Consider the following 20,760-nt stretch of genomic DNA (forward strand, 5'->3'; position numbering starts at 1 on the left):
TCCCCGGCCCCGCTGGCCTTCATCATAGACCTGCTGAGCTCTCATGGCGCCAGTGAGGAAACTGAGGACTGGAGAAAGAATGTGAGCTGTCTGAGGTCGTTTAGGTCTAACTCCCAGAGCCGTGCTGCCGCTGCTCCACTGTCTGAGCCGCAGTGTCCCATGTGGGAAACGGAGGCCCACACGGTGAGGCTATGGGCTCCGTCTGAGCGCCTGGAGGAGAGCGGCAGGGCGGGCAGGGGGCAGCTGAGCTGGTTCCAAGCACTGATCTCACAAAGGAAGTGGTGGATCTGGGGAGGGTGGGTTGGATGCCGCTGCGTGCCCGCTCAGGTGCGTGTACCCATGTGTGTGCCACATGCATGTGTGTGCACACCCCTGTGTGTGTGAGCGTGCTCACCACCTTCAGGGCCTCTGTGCCTGCCATGCCTGTGTGCTGGGAAAGGGCTCGGGTGCCATTCTTGCGGCAGCATTCTCAGTCTGTAGTCAGATCTGCTAACTGACCGCCAGGGAGCCTGGCCTGAGCAGGCATTGCTCCCCAATACCAGACTCTTGGGGTGGGGGAGTGTGTGCCCCAGCACACACCTTGGAGGAAGAAACACAGGTTTCAGCTCTAGCTGCCTCCGGGCTCTGGCCTTTGCTGGGCCTTAGTTATGCCCTCAGGAATGCGGGCTGCTGGCCGGGGCCAGGGACGTCCCTCAGTGACCCATGGAAGGAAGAGGGGAGCTGCAGAGGAGTGGGGGGCAGAGGATGGGTGGGTCTCAGTGTAGCCCAGCGGTCTCTAGGAAGGGTGGGAGGGCTTGGACTGCAGCGACCTTGGGCAAGTCACCGTGCCTCTCTTGGCCTCCACTTCCTCATCTTTAACATGGGCTGTGATGAGAGAAGAAATTGTCTCTTTGGGTTACTTTGAGGATTAAACAGAACACGACGATTAGCCCAGGAGCACTCTGTGCACAGTAAGTGCCCAGTTCGTGCTGTGGCTCCCAGCGACGGGCTGAGCCTCAGAGTGGTCCTACAACCCTCTCATCCCACAGCACCCCTATGGAGAGCATCCCACTTTCTGGAGTAAGCAGGTCCTGTATTTCAACTAAGCCAAAGGCGTGGGGTAAGAGCAGAGGCCCAGGCATCTCCCCTGATACCTGCCCTTCACCTCTGGACCACCAGACTCCAGGCCAACAGGACTGGCATTCGCTGGGCACTGGCCAGCCTGGACACTGTACTGGGCTTTCTCACATGCCCTGACGTGGGCATCACTAGCCCATCCTACAGGGGGTTAAGCAGCCTGTCCGGTGTGACCAAGTTGGTAGGGCCCCCCTGTATCTGACTCCAGACCCCGTGCCCTGAGGGCACCTGCACCGCTAGGGCTCCCTCACCTGGGTCTCACACAGCGCTGGCCTGGCTGCCGGGAGCGGGGGGACCCGGGAGCAGGCTGAAGCCGTGCCCTCTGGCCGGCCTGACAGGGGTCTGCTGGGCACGGACCCTTACGTCAGGTTCGTGGTTGGCGCACACGTTCCCAGTTAAGCCGAGTAAATATTTACAGCCATTACAGCCATTGATCGCCTTCGATCCTGGGCGCTGCTGTGCGATGCCCCTGCTTACTCATGCTTTCTTAAAAACAGCTCTTCCCTGCGTGTCTTTAATAATTCAGCTCCTAATTGTCTGCAGACGCAAACCTGAAAATGCCAACTCAGGGCCTTCGCCCCCGCTCTGGTCCCCCGCTCGTCCCCCTGCTGGGGACCCCTCTCCCCTTTTCTGCCGCAGATCCTGGCCTCCCTGCCCTGCCTCTGACCACTTCTTAGGAGGGGCTCAGGACGTCCCTCACCTCCGGCCGCAGCCACCGCCGGCTGCCGCAGCAGAAGTGAACTGGGAGTAATTGACTTGCAGGGCTGGGGCGAGAAGAGGCAGGAGCAGAAAGGTCTGGCCGCGGCTCCCCAGGGCGCCCTGAAGTGCTACTGGGCAGGGAGGGGCAGGGATCTGGGGCATCTCGAGGTGACAGGGGAGGCTGATCCTGAATGGGTCCCTGGACAGGCCTCAGCCCAGACCTCCCCTGCCAAGGGCTGGGGGTGGAGGTGAAGCCAAATCAATATTTATAGCATCTCCTGGGCACCAGGTCTCCTGGCTGTGGCTGCTCCCCAGCAGCCTCTGAGGGCCATCCCATATGGGGTGGAGTCTAGGGGACTGCGTTGTGTCCCAGCCCTGCCCTCGGGGCAGGGTGACCAGGGGCTACCGAGAACTCCACTACCAGCTTCACTTCCCTCTCCCTCGAGACCCAGACAGGGTCACACATCGGTGTTAGGGTAGACTCACCCATCCGTGCCCCCCAGGGCAGCTTCCCAGTGTAAAACTCTCACAGCCAAACACCACCCAGGGCCTGAGAGGACAGACACACAGTCACTAGGACTGCAGCTGACCCAGAGCCAGTGGCCACCGATACAGAGGGCCCTTTCGGCCAGGACGCCGGGGCTGCAGCTCCCAGTCCCAGGTCACCGGGCTGGCACTGATCTCTCCTCTGCTCTCTGGTCTGAGAACACCCCGTTGTGGAGCCGTGGGGCTCCTTGTCTGGCAGGCAAGGTCCCAGGCTCTGGGGACACGGCGGGGAACCGGACGGAACAAAACGCCCTAGAGCTTATAGGCTGTGAAATGAGTGATGAATAAACGATCTATGGGAAGGGAACAGGGCTGCAGAAATTACCTAGGACAGGGAAGAGGGGAGGAATGCCCAGGGCGGGGCCTGCAGGGCACATGGCATTCAAATACAGATCCGAGGGGTGAGGGAAGCTGCCCAGGCAGGCAGAGGGGCGGCAAGGGCCAGAGCTCAGGTGTGAGGCGAGCTGGCAGGAGAGGCCCCTCCTGCTGTTGAGGCCGAGCCCGAGGGCGGCAGGGCTGTCCAGGGTGGCAGTGGAGGAGGGAGGGAGCAGCGGTGCGTTTGGAGGCACTTTGAAGATGGGGCCCAAAGGATTTGCAGATGTCCTGGGTGTCAGCCGCGTGAGAACGAGAGGAGTCAGGCCAAGGCTTTTGACCTGAGCTGCTGGAAGAACCAAGCTGTTATTCACTGTGGTGGGAGAAACAGAAGCTGGCCTGGCCTGAGGGGAGGAGGGGGCTTGGTGGTAGCATTTCGAGTCTGAGACATATAAAGAGATCCTAGCAGAGGCTTCAAGGAGGCAGGTGGGATATGCAAGGGTTGGAACTGGAGGGATACATTTGGGGGTCATCAGCACATAGACGGATTTGAAGCCAAAAGACTGACCGAGCCCGACGTGCACACTGATGTCTAAAGGACTCCTTGCCCCCTCTGCCTGCGCCCATCCCTAGAGCTTGGCTTGGACATTTGCAGAAAGCTGCTATTGTTTTTTCTGTTCAGAAAGACACCTATCCACACTCCAAAGAGTGCCCCGCATCCTGTTCTGCCATCGGTAGCCACGAGGGCTCCCAGCTTCTTACCCGATCCAGCTGGTCAGTCATAACAGGAATGCCCACTGGCCAGGGCAGGTGCCTGACCCAGGCTGGGCCAAGGAGATCCCTTCCCAGATCTTTTGACAGTGGGTGGCCCCGTGACTGGGATGCAGAGACTGTGACATGCAGTCCTGGGCAACCTCTTGTAGCCAACCATGAAGCCACATGGAAGAAGCCACTTGAGAAGGGACGCTGACATGCAGCGTTTGCATGTGAGAGGTGGAGGATGCAGTCAGTCTGAGCGGACTTTTCTGGTTATCCCCGCCCCGTTCTCTTCCCATGGTTTGGTTTAAGGGCTAAGTCCTTTTGAGTGAGCAAGTTCTCTCAAGTTAGGCTTAATACAGCATCTCAGCATTCAGGCAGAGAGAGGAGGCACAGGCCGAGGAATCCAGGGGCCCAGGAGCACACGCAAAAGGCCGGTCCTCCTGAGCCCTGGACCAGACGGCACAGAGCCAGGCGAGAACGCGCATGTGACACACAAATGGCCCTGGCGCTCGGGGGCAGATGCGTAGCAACGGGAGAACATACTGATGATCTGATTCTATTCTGAGTCAACTGTTTTAAGGTTTATATCAGGCTGGCCAGCGTAGTGGCTCACGCCTGTAATACCAGCACTTTGGGAGACCGAGGCGGGTGGATGACCTGAGGTCAGGAGTTCGAGACCAGCCTGACCAACACGGCGGAACGCCATCTCTTATTTTGAAAATATCTAAAAGAACTTAAGAGTCATGGAGGAGAGTTCGGCACGCTCCTCTTTCATCTAAAAGGAGGCCCAGAAAACAGGCGAGGGGACGGAGAGGAGGGGGTGTTCCTTAATATTAAAGATAACAAATGTAAGCATTATTTCATTTCGTCTTCAAGTGTGGGGCATGGGATATTAATATGTGTCATGTGGAGAAGGTATTTTGTGGCAAACACATTTGGGGAGTACTAGTCAGATGAGGCTACACAAATTCTTTCCTACAGACCTTCTCAGAGCCTTTACTATACACCCTTTATATTTTCAAGACAATGTGGGGGTGGTGAAGAGCCCTGGCTTTGGAGTCTCAGACCTGGGTTCTCAAGCCTTCCCTGCCTCTTTTTGTCTCTGTGACATTTGGGAAGACCTTTTGTCCCTCCGGGCCTCAGTTTTCTCATCTGTTAAATGGGAATCACATTTAACAGAAGACCCCAAGAATCACATCCTTAGGGATCTTCCAGACTTAGGGAAAAGGGAGAAGACAAATGTGAAGATGCTTAATAAAAGGTAAGGTTATGTGAATGTGAAATGCCCTGTCTCGCATGAGTTCTGTGACAGCCTCTGGCTAGGCCTCACTTGTCTCACCTGTGAAATGGGAGTTGTGGTACAATCACTGTAGCTCCCCTACCCCGCATGTAGTCACGCGCAGCCAGAGTAGTTCTTGTAGAGAAAACAAAAACCAAACGAATGCTCCCTTGCTCTGAGGATAAATCCCCGGTCACAGGCTTGGCCATGTCCTTATAACTGTTTGACTGTTTGCCTACACCTCTAGAGTGTAAGCTCCTTGAGGCCAGGGCTGCAGCTGCAGCTGCAGCATGTAATGCCACATCTGGCAGGCACAGAGTTGACTTGGGAAGTATTTGTCAAATGAGTAAATGCATGAACTTAGGCCTCTTCTAACTCTGAAATCTTACATCCCTCTGGATTGAGAAAAGAATCAAAAGCTTTCTCCCACTACTACTGTGGGAAACAGACTCCCCTGGCCCTGACTCCTCCCCTATGGTGGCCTCACCAGGGCCTGCCCTCAGCCAACCTAGCCTCGAATGCTTGGGTGTTTCCAGGGACTCCTCAGAGCACGTGCTCAGGGTAGAGACCGTATGGGCAAGTCCTGTAGCCTCTGTTAGTTGCAATTGTGATAGCTCGTAGGAGCACGGGGAGGATTCAATGACACTATGTCAGTGAGTGCCTAGGACAGTGCCTGGCACATGGTAAGCAGCAATGAATGACACTGCTGCTATCCGTTGTTGTTACCCAATTCCCTCACTGAGTCCAGAGGGCATGATGGGTGGCTGAGTCCTCCCAAATTCCTTGAGGCAAAGGTGGGACTTGGATAGGGGGCGTCTCACTCCTGCCCAGCACCGTGGTTGCTCCCCTGCTGCTTTCTGACTCAGACCCCAAGGTTTTGGTTCCCAAGTCATTCATCTGCATTCAACTGACACAGGCCATCTGCAAGACACACACTTCTCCGAGCTGTCAGAAGACACCGCAGAAGCTGAGATCCTGGCATCAAGCGTCCCAGATGGAAATTCCCCAAGACACCCTTGGGCCCTCGGCTCAAGTTCAAACAAAGAAATGCTTATGTACAGAGATCTTCACAGATCACCAGCGAGGATGTGACTTGAGAGCACTTTGCGTCAGCATCATAAAACATGAGGATTGATGACCCGTGCGACTGGGGCGAGTGCCAGGGGAACGCAGGCTCTGAGTTGGCCGGCGGTGCTTCCTGCGTACGCTCTGTGCAGAGGGTGCCGGCCTAGACTGAGGGGCCGGTTGGCATAGTGCCACACTAGTTGGCATGTCCCGCAGACCCTCGTTTACAGCACACTCGCACGGGCATGTGTGCATCTGGTACTCATGACGATATGCGGGGTGGGCAGGGGTTAAGGAATGCGTCCCCACTGTGGGGATGAGGGAAACTGAGGCTCGAGGAGGTGTGAAGCCAGGCCGCTGAGCTCACACGGTCTTGGGTCTCCCTACTCATCACTACCCTCTTCTCTTGGCAGCAGAGAGAGGTAGGAAAGCCAAGGTCAGCCAAAATCCAGAAATTTACCCAGAGAAATCCACACACCAACATGGTGGGCCTTGTACAAACTCTAGGAGTATGAAGAGAAGAGCTACAGCTGGCCTTACCCAGTCCTGCCATGCTGGGGCCGGTCAGCTCCCCTGGACTGCATCTGGGTAGGGGCATGAAAAGACACAAGACGGGATGAGAAGTCCTCCGCATGAGAGAGGAAATGGGAACCTCTCATCACTGCGGACCAGGAGGCAGGGTGAGGGGTTCACAGGACAAGCTGGCCTCAAACTTCCCCCTTCCATTGCCTGTTCAATGTAACCAGATACTTGCAGATCTCTGGCAGAACAGATGGGGATTTGGATACGCCTTGTATGGGGATGGGGGCAATCAGAGAGATTCGTTCCCCCGACCAAGAGGGAGTCAAACAGGTCACTGAGCGCTCAAAGGAGAACATTCCCGGAGTTATGCAGTGAGGGGCCGGCTATCACAGTAACACCTGGGAATGTGTCAAGTCCCCACTTGGCCAAGTAGCTTGGTCTTCTCCTGCCTTCCAAGTCTTACCTGACCGTGAGAACCCTGGGAACCAGAACTACTTAATTTAAGGAACATGAAATTCCTTTCCTTTCAGATCACTGGTCCTGATTCTGGCCTAAGATGCTAAGAGATCACAGCTCCTGTGACGGGAAAAGATCTGTTACCAGAATGTGGTTCCCACACGGGAAACACTACAGTTTTCAGTTCTTAGAGAAAGGGAAACATACAAATTCATCTCTAACAATAGAGTTTTTAAACGATTTAACTCAGGCAGGAATTTACCACATAGATCTTTTTATAATGAGCAATATTTTTAATTGTGATCTTATAAAAAGCATAAAAATTCTGTTTTTATTATGTTAGCATGTTCAGTTCATTGCTATGTTACCTGTTCTGTACTCCTTGTGGAATGTATCCACTAATGACATATTCTCATAATTTTTACTTAACTCAGAATGCCTTAATTTACCCTTCATTTTTTAAAAGACATTTTTGCTGGGTATAGAATTCTAGGATGGCCAGTTACCGTTCTTTGAGCACTTTGAAAAATGCTATTCCACTGTATTCTGGCTTCTGTGGTTTTTGTTGGGAAGTCTACCATCATTTCTGTATCGTTATGTCTCTGAATATAATGTGTCTGTTTTTCTTCTGGATGCTTTAAGGTTTTCTCTTGACTTCTAATTTTCAGCAGTTTGACTATGCACATGTCAGAGCTCCACGCCATAGCACATGTAGCTACCTGTGGTTTTCTTTGTATTTATCCTGCCTGGGGTTCATTGAGCTTATCAAACCTGTAATTTGATGTCCTTCATCAGTTTTGGAAAATTTCTTCAAATTCTATTGTTATTTCTTTAAATTATTTTTGTAGCTATTATCATAATTTATTCAAGTTCTAAATATTTCTCCTAATTCTAATTCTGTGCTTTTCTCTCTCTCTCCTTTTCTTCTGAGAGTCTAGTTATACATTTGTTAGACTTTTTTACTTTGACTCACTCATCCTCCTTAAATTCTTTCCTGTTTTTTGATTCCATTCACTTTTAGTCCATTCACGTTTAAGGTAATTATGGATATGATTGGATTTATGCTGCCATTTAGCTACTTGTTTTCTATTTGTCACATGCCTTTTTGTTCCTCTGTTCCTCCTTCACTATCATCTCTTATATTTGCACTTCCTTGTCTCTTGCCATGTCTTGTAATTTTTTGTTGAACACCGTAGCTCTATGACAGACAGTGTGAACTTCTTTTGCAGGTCACCCGTGTTGTCAGGTTTGGGGGTAGTGAGAGACAGATGTGGATTCTAGTTTGTCCCTTCGAGTTCCAGTTTGTTCTCATTTTCTCTTACTTCATGTCCAGTCTCTCCTCCCATTTTCTGGTCCTGCTGACCTACAGCAACTTCAGGCATACGCAGAGGCAACAGCCCTTAATAAGACTTCTTCCCCAGCTTCCACAACTATACAAGGTCTCATTTTTTTTTTTTTTTTTTTTTGAGACGGAGTCTCACGCTGTTGCCCAGGCTGGAGTGCAGTGGCGCGATCTCGGCTCACTGCAAGCTCCGCCTCCTGGGTTCACGCCATTCTCCTGCCTCAGCCTCCTGAGTAGCTAGGACTACAGGCGCCCGCCACCGCGCCCGGCTAATTTTTTGTATTTTTAGTAGAGACGGGGTTTCACTGTGGTCTCGATCTCCTGACCTTGTGATCCGCCCGCCTCGGCCTCCCAAAGTGCTGGGATTACAGGCTTGAGCCACCGCGCCCGGCCTACAAGGTCTCATTCTTATAACAAAGCCCAGATTCCATATCACTCATAGTGGTTCCACGTCTCTGATGAAGCCTTCAATGATACAAGATCCAAATTCTCTGTTAAAATTTAAACTGTATCTTTTCATTTATTTTGTCCATTTCTTTTTTCTATTTTTTTAAAAACATATTGATCATAGTTATTTTGAATTATGTCCTTATCTGCTAACTTAAACATCTGAGTCATCTCTGGATTTTATTTCTATTGACTTCATAATCAGCCACTTTCTCCCTCTTCTCATGTCTAACAATTTTCTATTGCATGTTGGAAATTGTGAGTGATATGTTATACAGGCCCTGGATTTACTTACCTCCCTGTAAAGAGCATTGAGTTCTGTTTTGGCAAGCACTTAAACTCCTGACAAATCACACCATTCCTGTCAAAGTTTGTTTTTAGCCTTTGTTAGGACGCATCTGTTTCAGCTTTTTTCCTTATTCATAGAGTATAGCTCTTCTCTTAAGGCATGATCTTAATTCTAACAAATGGCGTTTCTGAGGTCTCAACAGAAAGCCCAGGGTGTTCACCAGTGTTCACCAGTGTTTTGGCTGGGCCTGAACCTCCATATTTCCTCAGTGTTGTCTGACTCCTGGGATCTTTGCTCTGCTCTCAACATCGTGGCAGCTGTTCTCCGCAAGCACTCCAGAGTCTCTCCTGCTAATGCAGAGCCTAGCGATTAGCCAAGGCCCCGAAGGATCTTTTCATGCAGATTTTGGGGGCTACTTCTTCTCTGTGGCTCCCTGCTTTCCGGACCCCCATCGCCTCAAATCATAGCTGCCTTAGCAGCCTTGAACTCTGAGCTCTATTTCCTTTATCCAGTGTGACCATCAGTGCTAGGTGATCCTGTACGCCCAGCATTTTGGAAAATATACTTGAGGATAAAGATAAAGTGAACTGCGGCGTCCATTCAGAGTGATTCTCTATTCTCGAGGATCATTGCCCTCTGTTAGTTGCTGTCCAGTGCCCTCACGGAGTTGCTTTACTTACTCTGTCCAGATCCTAGAGCTGTTTTCAGTGGTCAGATTAATCTGATGCCACCTACTGTATCATGGTTGGAACCTTCCTTTCCTGGATTCGAGGGGCGGGGAAGGGAATGATGTCTGCATTGTTAAAAATACAAATTTATTCAAACTCATCTATGTTCCTGCTTGGTCTCTGAGTGTGTCTTTGGGATATAAAATGAATCTTTTCTCTGTCATAACAGTTGAGGCTACAGCTCTTATTGAGTACCTCGAATGGACCAAGGTTTATTCTGAAGTGCTTATACATCTAATTGATGCCACCTTCCCGCTCACTCTGAGACATATGCACTACCATCATTCCCGTTTTGTAGTTGCAGAAATCGAGTGATGTTGAGGCTAAGTTACTTGCCCAAAGTCTGTTGGCTTTACTACTTCCCCTTGATGACGTCCCCACCTCTCCAGTCCTTCTGCCACCACCTCAGTCCAGGCCACCCTCATCTTTCACCCAAGCTCTCCGCTGTCCTCATGATGGGCTTTTCTGTTTCTAGGCTTCTCTGAGAAGCAGGGCCAGAGTAGAAAGGTGGGCAGCTAGGCTGGGGGTGCTGATGAGGACTGGGGCCAAGAAAGTCCAGGCCCAACCATGGGGCTACAGTGTGGGGAACTGGAGGTGGTGGGGGAAGCAGGAGAACAAACAGCGAATGCTTCTCAGTCAGGGATTAGGCCTGTGGAAGGAGACACGGGCCCAAGACTGATGGCCCACGAGGAGCAGGCAGACACCAGGCAAGGCAGAGGTTCCGAGGCATCGGCAAGGCCAGGACAGGAGGTGGGGGGGAGGTAGGGGCTGTGGGGCAGCATGTCACTGTGGCACTGCCTTCAGGCTAAGTTCAAACCCCAGCTCTGCCTCTCACCAGCTGTGGACACTTGGGCACATCTCTTAGGCTCAGTTTCTCCACCTTAGAATCCATTTGAGGTTGACGTTAGCTTCGTGAAACAGAACACCTAATTATGGCGACTTAAATGAGACGAGTTTAGCTTTCTCAAGCAATGAGAAATCCAGAGGTTTAGCTTGGCAGCTCCAGCCATCAGAGCCCAGGAACCTGTGTCCTTCTTTCATGGTTCCAGGGACAGACATCGTAAGCCCATCCCAGAAATGAGGAGGGAGAAATGGCAACAAGAGGATGCTGGCTGAGTCCTTCCCATTTCCATAAAGATGGTTTCCTAAAAACCCTACCCAGTGGTTTCTATTTATGTCCCATTGGCCAAAACTATATCACACGGTCATCTAGCCACAAAGACCCCGGGAAATGTAATTCTGTGGCAAAGAACACTGTTGCCCCCAATGAAATTAGACTTGATCTCAGCCAAAAGGCAGAGGAGCAATTCTGACAAGATAAGGAGTCTACTCGAGGGGAAGAAGGGGAGAGGTGACACGAAATCGGCAACCGGAAGTCTCTGCCACAGGGCTAAATGGCGTCACTTCCTTTATCCACGAGGTTGATGTGAGGACGAAATCAGGACATGCGTGTAAAGCACCGGACGGGTACTTGTTCTGTGAGGACGAAATCAGGACATGCGTGTAAAGCACCGGACGGGTACTTGTTCTGTGAGGACGAAATCAGGACATGCGTGTAAAGCACCGGACGGGTACTTGTTCAGCAAATGGCAGCAGGCATTCTTGAGTTTGAGAAACTTTCCTAATGACTCCTCGAAGGCCACCCCCAGAGACAAGGTTTCATAGGTGCTTGCAGCATTGACTTGGCTAAGCCTCACCCAGAGAGAGGCCCATCAGTACAGGCTGACGGGACGCAGCCTGCAGCCGCCGTAAAGCCCTGCCTTGGAGGGAGGTGATGCCCTTTACTTGCTATCTTGACTCAGGGGGTGGAGGATGAGGCTCTGGGCCCTGTGCCTAAATACCACAAGGAGCTGGGTGTTCGTGCAGACACTGCCGATTGTCTGCCCCCATCTATCCCTCTCCTGCTTCCTCTTCTAAAAGCTCTGCTTTTGGCCCCAGTTTCAGGTGTCCTCCCTCCTCCTTCAGCCACAAGGGGAGCCAGGCCTGGCTGATCTGATCATCATGCTTGTGGTAATTAGGTCAGGACAGGTGCGGTGGCTCACACCTGTAATCTCAGCACTCTGGGAGGCCGAGGCGGGCAGATCACTTGAGATCAGGAGATCGAGACCAGCCTGGCCAAACATGGTGAAAGCCTGTCTCTACCAATAAAACACACACACACACACACACATTAGCCGGGCATGGTGGTGCATGCCTGTAATCCCAGCTACTTGGGAGGCTGAAGTGGGAGAATCACTTGAACCCAGGAGGTGGAGGTCACAGTGAGCTGAGATTGCACCAGTGCACTCCAGCGTGGGTGGCAGAGTAAGACCCTGTCAAAAAAAAAAAAAAAGATTGAAAATAAGAATTAGATCAGACCAGGTGCTGTAATAATGAGACCCCCAAAGCCCAGTGGCATCAGTCTTATCTCTTCTGTTTGGTCCAAATGCAATTGGCTTTTCTAACACTGTGAATAAGCCTTCAATACCTGGTATCTCCATCTCTCTTTCCACCTCTATTTCCAAATTGATAGCTCTTCCTTGATCTCATCTCTTTCCTCAAGGCATAAAAAAGTGTATTTCTTTCTCCCTTTCTCCCTAGATGAGAGTTCTAGATTGGTGGGAGGGTCTGTTCCATGAAGCCATTCAGGCACCCAGGCCCTTTCCACACTGTGGCTGTTTTCTCCCCCAACCCCTAAGATCTGCATGGCTGAGGCTGGTCACCAACAGGTGTGAGTTCCGGCCAGTGGGAAAAGAGAAGCGAGAACAAGTAGGAGAGTCACTTACTGTCTTAAGACCTCCGTCCCAGGCCGGGCACGGTGGCTCATGCCTGTAATCCCAGCACTTTGGGATGCCGAGGCAGGTGGATCGCCTGAGGTCAGGAGTTTGAGACCAGCCCGGCCAACATGGCGAAACCCCGTCTCTACCAAAAGTACAAAATTAGCCAGGCGTGGTGGTGCACGCCTATACTCCCAGCTACTCAGGAGGTGAGGCAGGAGAATCACTTGAACCAGGAGGCGGAGATTGCAGTAAGCTGAGACGGTGCCACTGTGCTCCAGCTTGGGCAAAAAGAGTGAAACTCCATCTCAAAAACAAAAGCAACAGCAATAACAACAACAACAAAACCTCCATCCCTAAAGCTGCACTCATAGCCTCCTTTGGCAACAACACACATCCACACTAATTACAAGGAGGCCTGGGAAATGCAGTCCCCGCCAGACGGTTGCACGTGTAGCTAAGACTTTGTTACTGCAGAAGAGAGGAGAACGGGTTTTGGTGGCAAACTGGCAGTCTCTGCCACAGTGTGGCCTCTTTTCTGTTGCCAGCAATTGGTTTCGGCATGGCATGTGCCGCAACCGTAGCCAATGACACATGAGGGGATTTTTCATGCGAAGTTTAACGGGAAAGTCTTTCTCACAGTAAGAGATTCCGGAAGAGGTGGTTTCTTCTCCCCTTGGACAGTATCATGTCAGAATGTGATATCTGGAATTAGGCACCTGTCTTGTGACCGTGATGGGAACAGGCTGTGGTTAAGGCAGATGCTCTAAAGTTGGTAGAGCCGTTAGATGCAAGAGCCCAGGTTCTTGCAGGTGCCACTGCATCTAAGCTGGCTGCCCCAGAAGCCATCCTCTGGCTGGACTTCCTACGTGTCACATTGGACATTTCCTTATGATTTAAGCCAAGGAATGGGGTTTTCTGTTACTTGTAGCCTTAAGCCTCCCAGATTTCATGTGAAGTTGGGCCAGAGCAGAGGCTGTGTGGAAGGGAAGCGTGCAGCCCCTGGGGGTCTGATTCAAGGGTGATATGGTTTGGGTCTGTGTCTCCACCCAAATCTCAAGTCGAATGGTAACCCTGAATGTTGGAGGTGGGGCCCCGCGGGAGGTGACTGGATCATGGCATTGTTTCTCATTGATGAGTTAGTGCCATTCACTTGGAGCTGTTCTCATGATAGAGAGTGAGTTCTTGCGAGACCTGGGTGTTTACAAGCGTGTGGCACCTCCCCCCTCACTCTCTGTCTTGCTCCTGCTCCTACATGTGAGACAGGCCTGCTCCCCCTTCACCTTCCACCATGATTGAGGATACCAGCACCACGCTTCCTGGTCAGCCTGTGGAACTATGAGACGAATGCATCTCTTTTCTTTATAAATTACCCCGTCTCAGGGATTTCTTTATAGCAATGTGAGAATGGACTAATACAGAGGGCTTGGGCAATACTCTAAGGCCAAGAGAGCTGGGCTCCCTTGGTGTCATTTCGTAGGTTGTTCTGGCTCTGAGGAAACAGGCTCTCTACAGAAACGAGGTCCCTCTTGTGCATCTTGAGACACTTTCATATCCATAGTCCACTGTGCAACAGGCAGGTAAACATCACCAAGTGACTCCATTTTACAAGGAGGAAAGGAAGGCTCAAAGAGGCAATGTGCTGTGGCCACATCCATGAACAGGCTAGGGTTGAGACCAGGAACTCAGCCCTGGATCTCCTGGACTCCCAGGCCTGTGGTCTTTTTTTTTTTTTTTTTGAGACGGAGTCTTGCTCTGTCGCCCAGGCTGGAGTGCAGTGGCGCGATCTCGGCTCACTGCAAGCTCCGCCTCCCGGGTTCACGCCATTCTCCTGCCTCAGCCCCCCGAGTAGCTGGGACTACAGGCGCCCACAACCGCGCCCGGCTAATTTTTTTGTACTTTTAGTAGAGACGGGGTTTCACCGTGGTCTCGATCTCCTGACCTTGTGATCCGCCCGCCTCGGCCTCCCAAAGTGCTGGGATTACAGGTGTGAGCCACCGCGCCCGGCCAGGCCTGTGGTCTTGCTAGTGACACCAGGGCATCCTCTGATGAAACAATTGGGAACAGGTGTCGTGGGAACCCTGTCAATTATAATAAATATTTATACAAGACAGGCAGTCGCCGTCCCTTCGGGAAGCTTGCAGTCTAGTGGGAGAGCAGAAACAAATAAACACGTAAGCAAATATCTACATTCCCACTGCAGTAGCTGCAAGGAGGGAAAAGGACGGAGGTGGGGTGGAAACGGATGACAGGCAGGAGATCTAGGAAGGTGAGTCTGCGGAAGTGACACTGGAGTACAGACCCCAAGGATGATGAGGCATAAACTGGGCAAAGACAGGGAGGAGGAAAAGAGTTCACAGTTCAGGGGAAAGCACGTGCGAAGACGCCGAGATGAGAGAGTGCTGGGCTCCTTCGGGTAGCTGCGAGTGCGACCAGAGCCACACAAGCAAGAGAGAGGAGGGGCCTGGCCATGGGGGCAAGGTTGAATTGAAGTCACAGGCTTTGCAGCTGGACTGCTTGGGTTCAAATGCTCACCCTGGTTTATCAGCTGTGTGTCCTTAAACAAAGCATTAACCACTCTGTGCTTCAACTTCTTCCTCCTTTCCAGTTCCTACCTTATCAGAACTGTGAGGAATGAAGAGATGAGTCATGTTGAAACACCTGGTACATAGTAAGTGCTTCAGCTGCTGGGACTGGGGCCTTCCTAGGACTGTGGTCTTTGTTGCGTGAGGAGTGGAGAATGCATTAGTTAGGACCCTGTTGGCTGCAGGGGACAGCAATCCAACTCACACTGGCTTAAGCCACAATTGGCAGATTGATTGGTTCTTATGTCTGAAAGATACAGGCTTAGATGTGTCACGGGGCACACGGCATTGCCAACTGGACTTGGTTTCTTTCTCTTCATTTTTTCCTGTGTTTTCTCCGGAGGTGACTCTGTTCTCAGGCCCGCTGTTCCCACATGGTGGCAGGCTGGCCACTTAGCTACTATAATCTCCTGCTTTTCCCCAGGCCAGTCTCATGGAGGGCTCTCACTGTCCTGGCTCCCATCTGGTGGCCATCCCTGAGCCAATCACTGTGGCAGCAGAGGGGCGGTATGGAGTGGAAAAGAGAAATTGACACTGATTGAGCAAACCTCCACAGTCACCGCACTGAGGCCAGGAAAGGAAATTGGGGCGTGATCACCAGCCACACAGGCAAACACGGCCAGTGCTGAATCAGGGGGCCCCTGGGGGTTTCCCATGGGGAAGGGGCAGGGTCTGATTTTTGTCTTGAGATGATCATGCTGGTTGCTGAACCGAGAAGAGATAGGAGGAGAACCTCAGTGGAGGTGCGGAGAGGCACCGGGGACCCATGTCCGGAGTCCAGGAGGGAGAATGGTGCTGTGGCTGGGCTGGTGGCAAAGGGGCAGAGATGGACAAGGAGGCACAGGGCAAGAGTGTGGTGACAGGGTGGACAGCGGTGGGGACAGGCAGATATTCCAAGGTAAGAGCCAGGGTTCTGGCTGAACAACTGAGATGGGGAGACTTGGGGAGTGGCAGGGTGGGAAGGATGAAGAGGTCAGCTTTTGAGGTGCTGAGTTTGAGGACCCTTGCGGGTGTGAAATTCCACTCCTGGGCATTCTTGTCCGGTTTCCATGAAATATGGGAAGAATAAATAAATTGAATAATGGCTGCTTTGCCCAGTAGAAAGCACTAGAACTAAACTAGAGTAAGGGAGGCCTCCCCCAGCCCCGCTCCAGGAGGGTTGGGACTGGACCAGTGTGCTGAGTTGTTTTCACGGAATGGGTTCCTCAAACAGCATGCATCCAGCCCAGACCACCCTTATGAGTCCGGAGATTTCCTGAAATCCCCGGGCAGCTAGGTGGTCAGGAACACTTAGCATGGGACATCCAGGGAATGCTGGTCAAACTGACAGAGTCCCAGGCCCTGGGAACCGCCAGTGCAGCTGTGGTAACAGCATGGAAGATGCCAGGGCAGAGAGCCAAAACGCAGGGAGGAAGAGTGTGGCCCAGGCAGGTGCGCGCTAGTTCACAGGCAAAGCCAGTCAAGGCAGGGCTGCTAGAATCTGGGTTGGCTTGTTGGAGACAGAACTGGAGTGGCAGCTTCAATATTCCAGCAATGGTCGTGACCTCAGCTGTGGGGTGCATGTCCAGGTTTGGAGTGACCCCCCACCCCCACCCCAAAGCAATTTCCTCTGAAAACTTCCTAAACTAGAGCAAGACACAAGGCATCCCTGTCTCCTAGTCATCCTGAGGACTTCAGGAGAGGGCTCAGGGCCCCAGCCTTCTCCAGTCACCCCAAAGACCAGTGAACTGCTCCCCCCACATTGCCCCTCAACTTGTCCCCGCCTCTGCAGCAGCCCTTCCCTAACTCCCGCCCTGCAGAGGTTTTTTCGAATGTGCCTCACCTCCAGCCTGTGCTTCCCCCAAAGCAATGAGTGCCACCCACACGCGGCATACTGCCACATGGAGGCACTTGGGGTGTGCTGGGGATGGAAGAAATGCACGCCAGGGCAGACAGTCACCTGGGAAGGCACTTCATGGGTGGGTGGGGGGTACATGGGGCCTCAGGGCTCACCTGCTGGCTTCCTTCTCCAAGTCCCAGGCAAGGGGACTGTGATAAGACCCTCAGCCCAGCCTCAGTGGGCCCACAGTGGTCCCAGAGCTGACAGGCCCTAAGTTGGTGCGTGAGCCTGGGAGTCAGCTCCCCATCCATTAGGCCCATAGCCCAGGCGGCTAATGCCGCGTGGACACTCTGCTCTCAGGCCTGGTATCCACTTAGGCGTTGTTAATATTTTACACGGCACAGCCAGAGGATCGATGTCTTGTTTATAGCTCAGGGTTTATGGGCAGTCATCGAAGCTCTCACTGGGAACTGGAAAGATGCTCAGGAGCACCCAGGGAAACAGAGGCAGAGAAGAAGGGTGGATGCCAGCCTCAGGACCCCCAAGATGGCCTCCTTTGCATGCTCAATTCTCGATCTCAAGCATTGGAGCCCCTGCCACGTGCCAGCCTGCATCTTATCCTATCCTTTCAAGCTCCCGGAGAGGCTGGATTATTGTTCCCATTTTATGGATGAGGAAACTGAGGCTTAGAGGGGTTATGTACCACTAGGCTTTCACAGGTCACTGATGGAGTCTGAGCCGGCACTACCTGGGCACAGGCTGGATCTTGCTCAGCACTTACGTGTGTAAATTACATTGCAGGAGGCTCTTTAACAGCTCTGCTCCAACAGAGCTGTTTTCTCTGGGGATTGTTAGCCTCTCTGCTTAGAACTTCTGCCTTTGGTCAGTGGAGAATCACCACATCCCAATCAACTGGAATTGAAAGCTATGCATTTACAGTTCCTTAAAACTATTGCCAACGGCTCAGACATTTAACTAGGCTCAGACATTTAACTATGCAGTGAGGCTGCACTGCGCAGCCCTCTCCCACTCAGTTCCCACCAGAAACAGGCTGGTGTCACGGGAAAGTCCCCGCTCCGAACTCCAGCAGGCCTGGCTGTCCCTGTGCCCCTCCCATAATTAGCCCCCTAGCCTAGGTTTCCTCCCCTGTAAAATGGAGGAAGAGGAATGCCCACGGGGGAGTCCTTTAAGAATCACACGTAAGCCCAAAGGCTTGGCCCACATAGGCGCGCTCCAGGGGGCCCTGGCAGCCACACGCCGCGGCTCCCACCCCACCCAGGCAGCAAGCTCTGTGCCTGGGGCCGAGCATCAGCTGAATGAATGGCCGAGCGAGTGGCAGAGGCTCCTTAGAAGGAAGCTGCAACTGCTCAGGCCGTGAGTCCAAACAGGACTGGCGCTCACAGGCGTGTGGCCCCGCTGCATTTCTCCCGTGGCTAACGCAGCGGGAAGGATGAGGTGCGGGCCGTGGCCGCGCTGCCCGGCGGAGTCCGTCCCGCGGGGAAGCCCGCGGTGCGCCGCGCCCGCTGGGGGGCAGCCGAGGGCCAGGCTCCCGGTTCGGGTCTCCGGACTCGCGGCTCCGAGGACCCCGGGCTCCGCCCGGCCACGCCTTGTCCTCCCCTATTTTCTCCTTCCTTTTCGCGGCTTCCCCTCCTCTAACGGCCCCCGACAGGAAGAAAGCCGCCCACAAACGAATAAGCATGCCCTTGCCCTGCCCGCGCGTGGCGCTCCGCATCCGCTTAGCTCTTCCCCGCCGCCCGCCCGCCCGCCCGGAGGCGCGCGTCTCCCCCTCGCGGAGCAGGAGGCGGCGGCGGCTGCGAGTCGGTGACTCGACCAAGGTCACGCAGCAAAGTCAGCGCCCGAGCTCCGCTCCGCGGCCGCCAGGGCCAAGCCCACGCTTCCCCCAAAGGCCCGAGCGCGCGCGGGTTTCCGGAACGGGAGAACTTTGGAGACCAACTTCTGCATTTTCAAAGGGGGCTGCCCGGGTCCAGTTTACTCTCCGGCGGAGGACCCGGGTTGCGGGAAATGCGCCGGGCAGTGAGGGCTTCCCGGATCCCCCGCCGCCGACTCCGCGCGGGCCAGCGGAGCGGGGCGGGCCGGGCTCAGCGCCTCCCCTGGAGAGCGCAGCCGCCGCCCCCTCCTCCCGGGCTCCAGGCCCCTCCCCAGCCCCTCGGCCCCTCCCCAGCCCCTCGGCCCCATCCTGCGCGTGGGAGAAACCGCCGACCGCGCGGCCTCCAGGCGCTGGCGGAGCAGCGGTGGCGACGCGCCAGACTCCGTCCCGGGCTGGCCCGTGCCGGGCGGGGCGGGGCCGGCTCCCTCCGCCCTTCCCGGGCTGGCGCGGGGGGGGCCGCAGGGACGCCTCCCGGAGTGGCCGCCGCCCCTAGGCCAATGAGCGCGCGGGGAGCGGCGATGGAGGCTGGGGCGGCCGGGAGCGCCCGGGACCCCCGCGCCCCCGCGCCCGCGGGGCTGGAGAGGGGGCGACAGAGGCGCGGCGCCCGCGCGGGGCATGGAGGCGCCGCTGGCCCACGCTGGGCGTCCGCGCTGCGTTTCGCGCCGCCGCCTCCGCGCCTCGAAGTTTGCCGGCTGACTCGGAAAGTTGCGCTCGGGCTCGGCCGCCGCGTCCAGCCTCCGGCCTGCCCCGCTCGCCGCCGCCGCCCTCCGCGGGGCCCCGGCCCAGCCAACCCCGCAGCCCCGCCTGTCGGGGGCATGTGAGCCGTCGCCGCCCCCGAGAGGCCGTGCGGGCTGCACGGGCCCCGGCGCCTCCGAGGCAGTGTGTGGGCGAGGGGTGCGCCCGGGCCCAAGGGCCCCAGGCAGCCCGGCTCGCCATGGGCATCCAGGGCATGGAGCTGTGCGCCATGGCCGTGGTGGTGCTGCTGTTCATCGCCGTCCTCAAGCAGTTCGGCATTCTGGAGCCCATATCCATGGAAGGTAATGCGTGGCCACCCGCCCCTCCGCCGCCTCCGCGGGAGACCCGTGGTCTGGAGGGAGGGACCGGCACCCGCACGCCGGGGTGCACTGGTCTGGCGAGGAGCGGCCTGGGCCGCCGCCCCCTCCCGGCTCCGGAGGGTTGGTCCTGGGAATAAGGAGACGCAGAGGGCCCGGGCTCCCTGGAGCCCCAGAGGGGACGAAGCCGCAGCCCTTGGGCTGGGTGTGAGCGAGGCGCCTGGTGACACCTTTAGCGGACAGCCCCTGCCGTCCTAGGCCTGCAGTCCGAGCGCCCCTGGTGAGGACACCGGCTTGGGCCGCCCTGTAGTGGGAGGTGGCGCAGGGTGCAGATGACAGGAAGGACCCTCAGCCCAGGGCACTAGGCGGTGGGGAGAGATTTGAGGCCTCTGCCGTGTGATGGGGCTTCCCCTTTCGCCCCCCACCTGGTATCCAGTTACCCCTCCCCAAGCAAGGTTCAAGCCCATGGGATCAGTAACCAAACCCGCAGGCGCCACATTTCTGTCCCAATAAAATATTAACTGAGGAGACAGACCCACACTTGGATCAGACACTGACGGCCCCCTGGGGCCCTTCCATGGCACACCTGGTTCTGAAGGGGACCCTGAAGCCTGGGATGTAGGTTGCCCCCTGTTCAAAGAGGCCCCGCACCTCTGGACCGTGGGGAAGGGGCTAGCTCGTCCTCTTCTTGTCCCTGCTGCCCTCTCCGAGGACATGGGCATCCTGCCTGCCCCAGCAGTCTGCTGACCTTGCTGGGCTCCAGCTCTTAGTACTGAGACCCAGAGGCCTGGGGATGAGAGACAGAGAGCCTGCCCCTGCCTGGGAGCTGCCCAGCAACCCCTCGGGCATGGGGATGTGCCCGGAGCCCCTGTGAAGGGCTGCTGAGGGCGAGAAGGGGCAGGAAGCAAGGCTTCCCTCCATTCTGCCTTTGGTGTCCAGGGCTAGCTCTTTTCCCAAAGTCCACGGCCACATGCTACTGAGAAGCCACTAGACTCTGCCACCCCTTGTCTCTTGGTGAGTGCGTGAGGCCCAGAGAGAAGGGCCTTGCTCCAGGTGGCTCAGAGGGATGCCACCAAGAGCTTTGGATTGGAGATGGGGAA

At 54.7% G+C, this 20,760-nt stretch overlaps 1 protein-coding gene across 3 annotated transcripts in view; it reads left to right on the forward strand.

Annotated features, from left to right (window-relative positions):
* The window catches only part of KCNIP3 (potassium voltage-gated channel interacting protein 3), a 93,723-nt gene that overhangs the window by 33,226 nt on the left and 39,737 nt on the right, over positions 1 to 20,760 (forward strand). The window contains exon 1 of one of the 3 annotated variants that reach the window (XM_015112831.3): positions 19,150 to 19,645. Within the exon in view, the coding sequence (XP_014968317.1) occupies positions 19,543 to 19,645 (103 nt within the window). The 5' untranslated portion in view covers positions 19,150 to 19,542. 3 annotated transcript variants of the gene reach the window in all.

Source organism: Macaca mulatta, chromosome 13, assembly GCF_049350105.2.
Source record: "Macaca mulatta isolate MMU2019108-1 chromosome 13, T2T-MMU8v2.0, whole genome shotgun sequence".
Classification (NCBI taxonomy): domain Eukaryota; kingdom Metazoa; phylum Chordata; class Mammalia; order Primates; family Cercopithecidae; genus Macaca; species Macaca mulatta.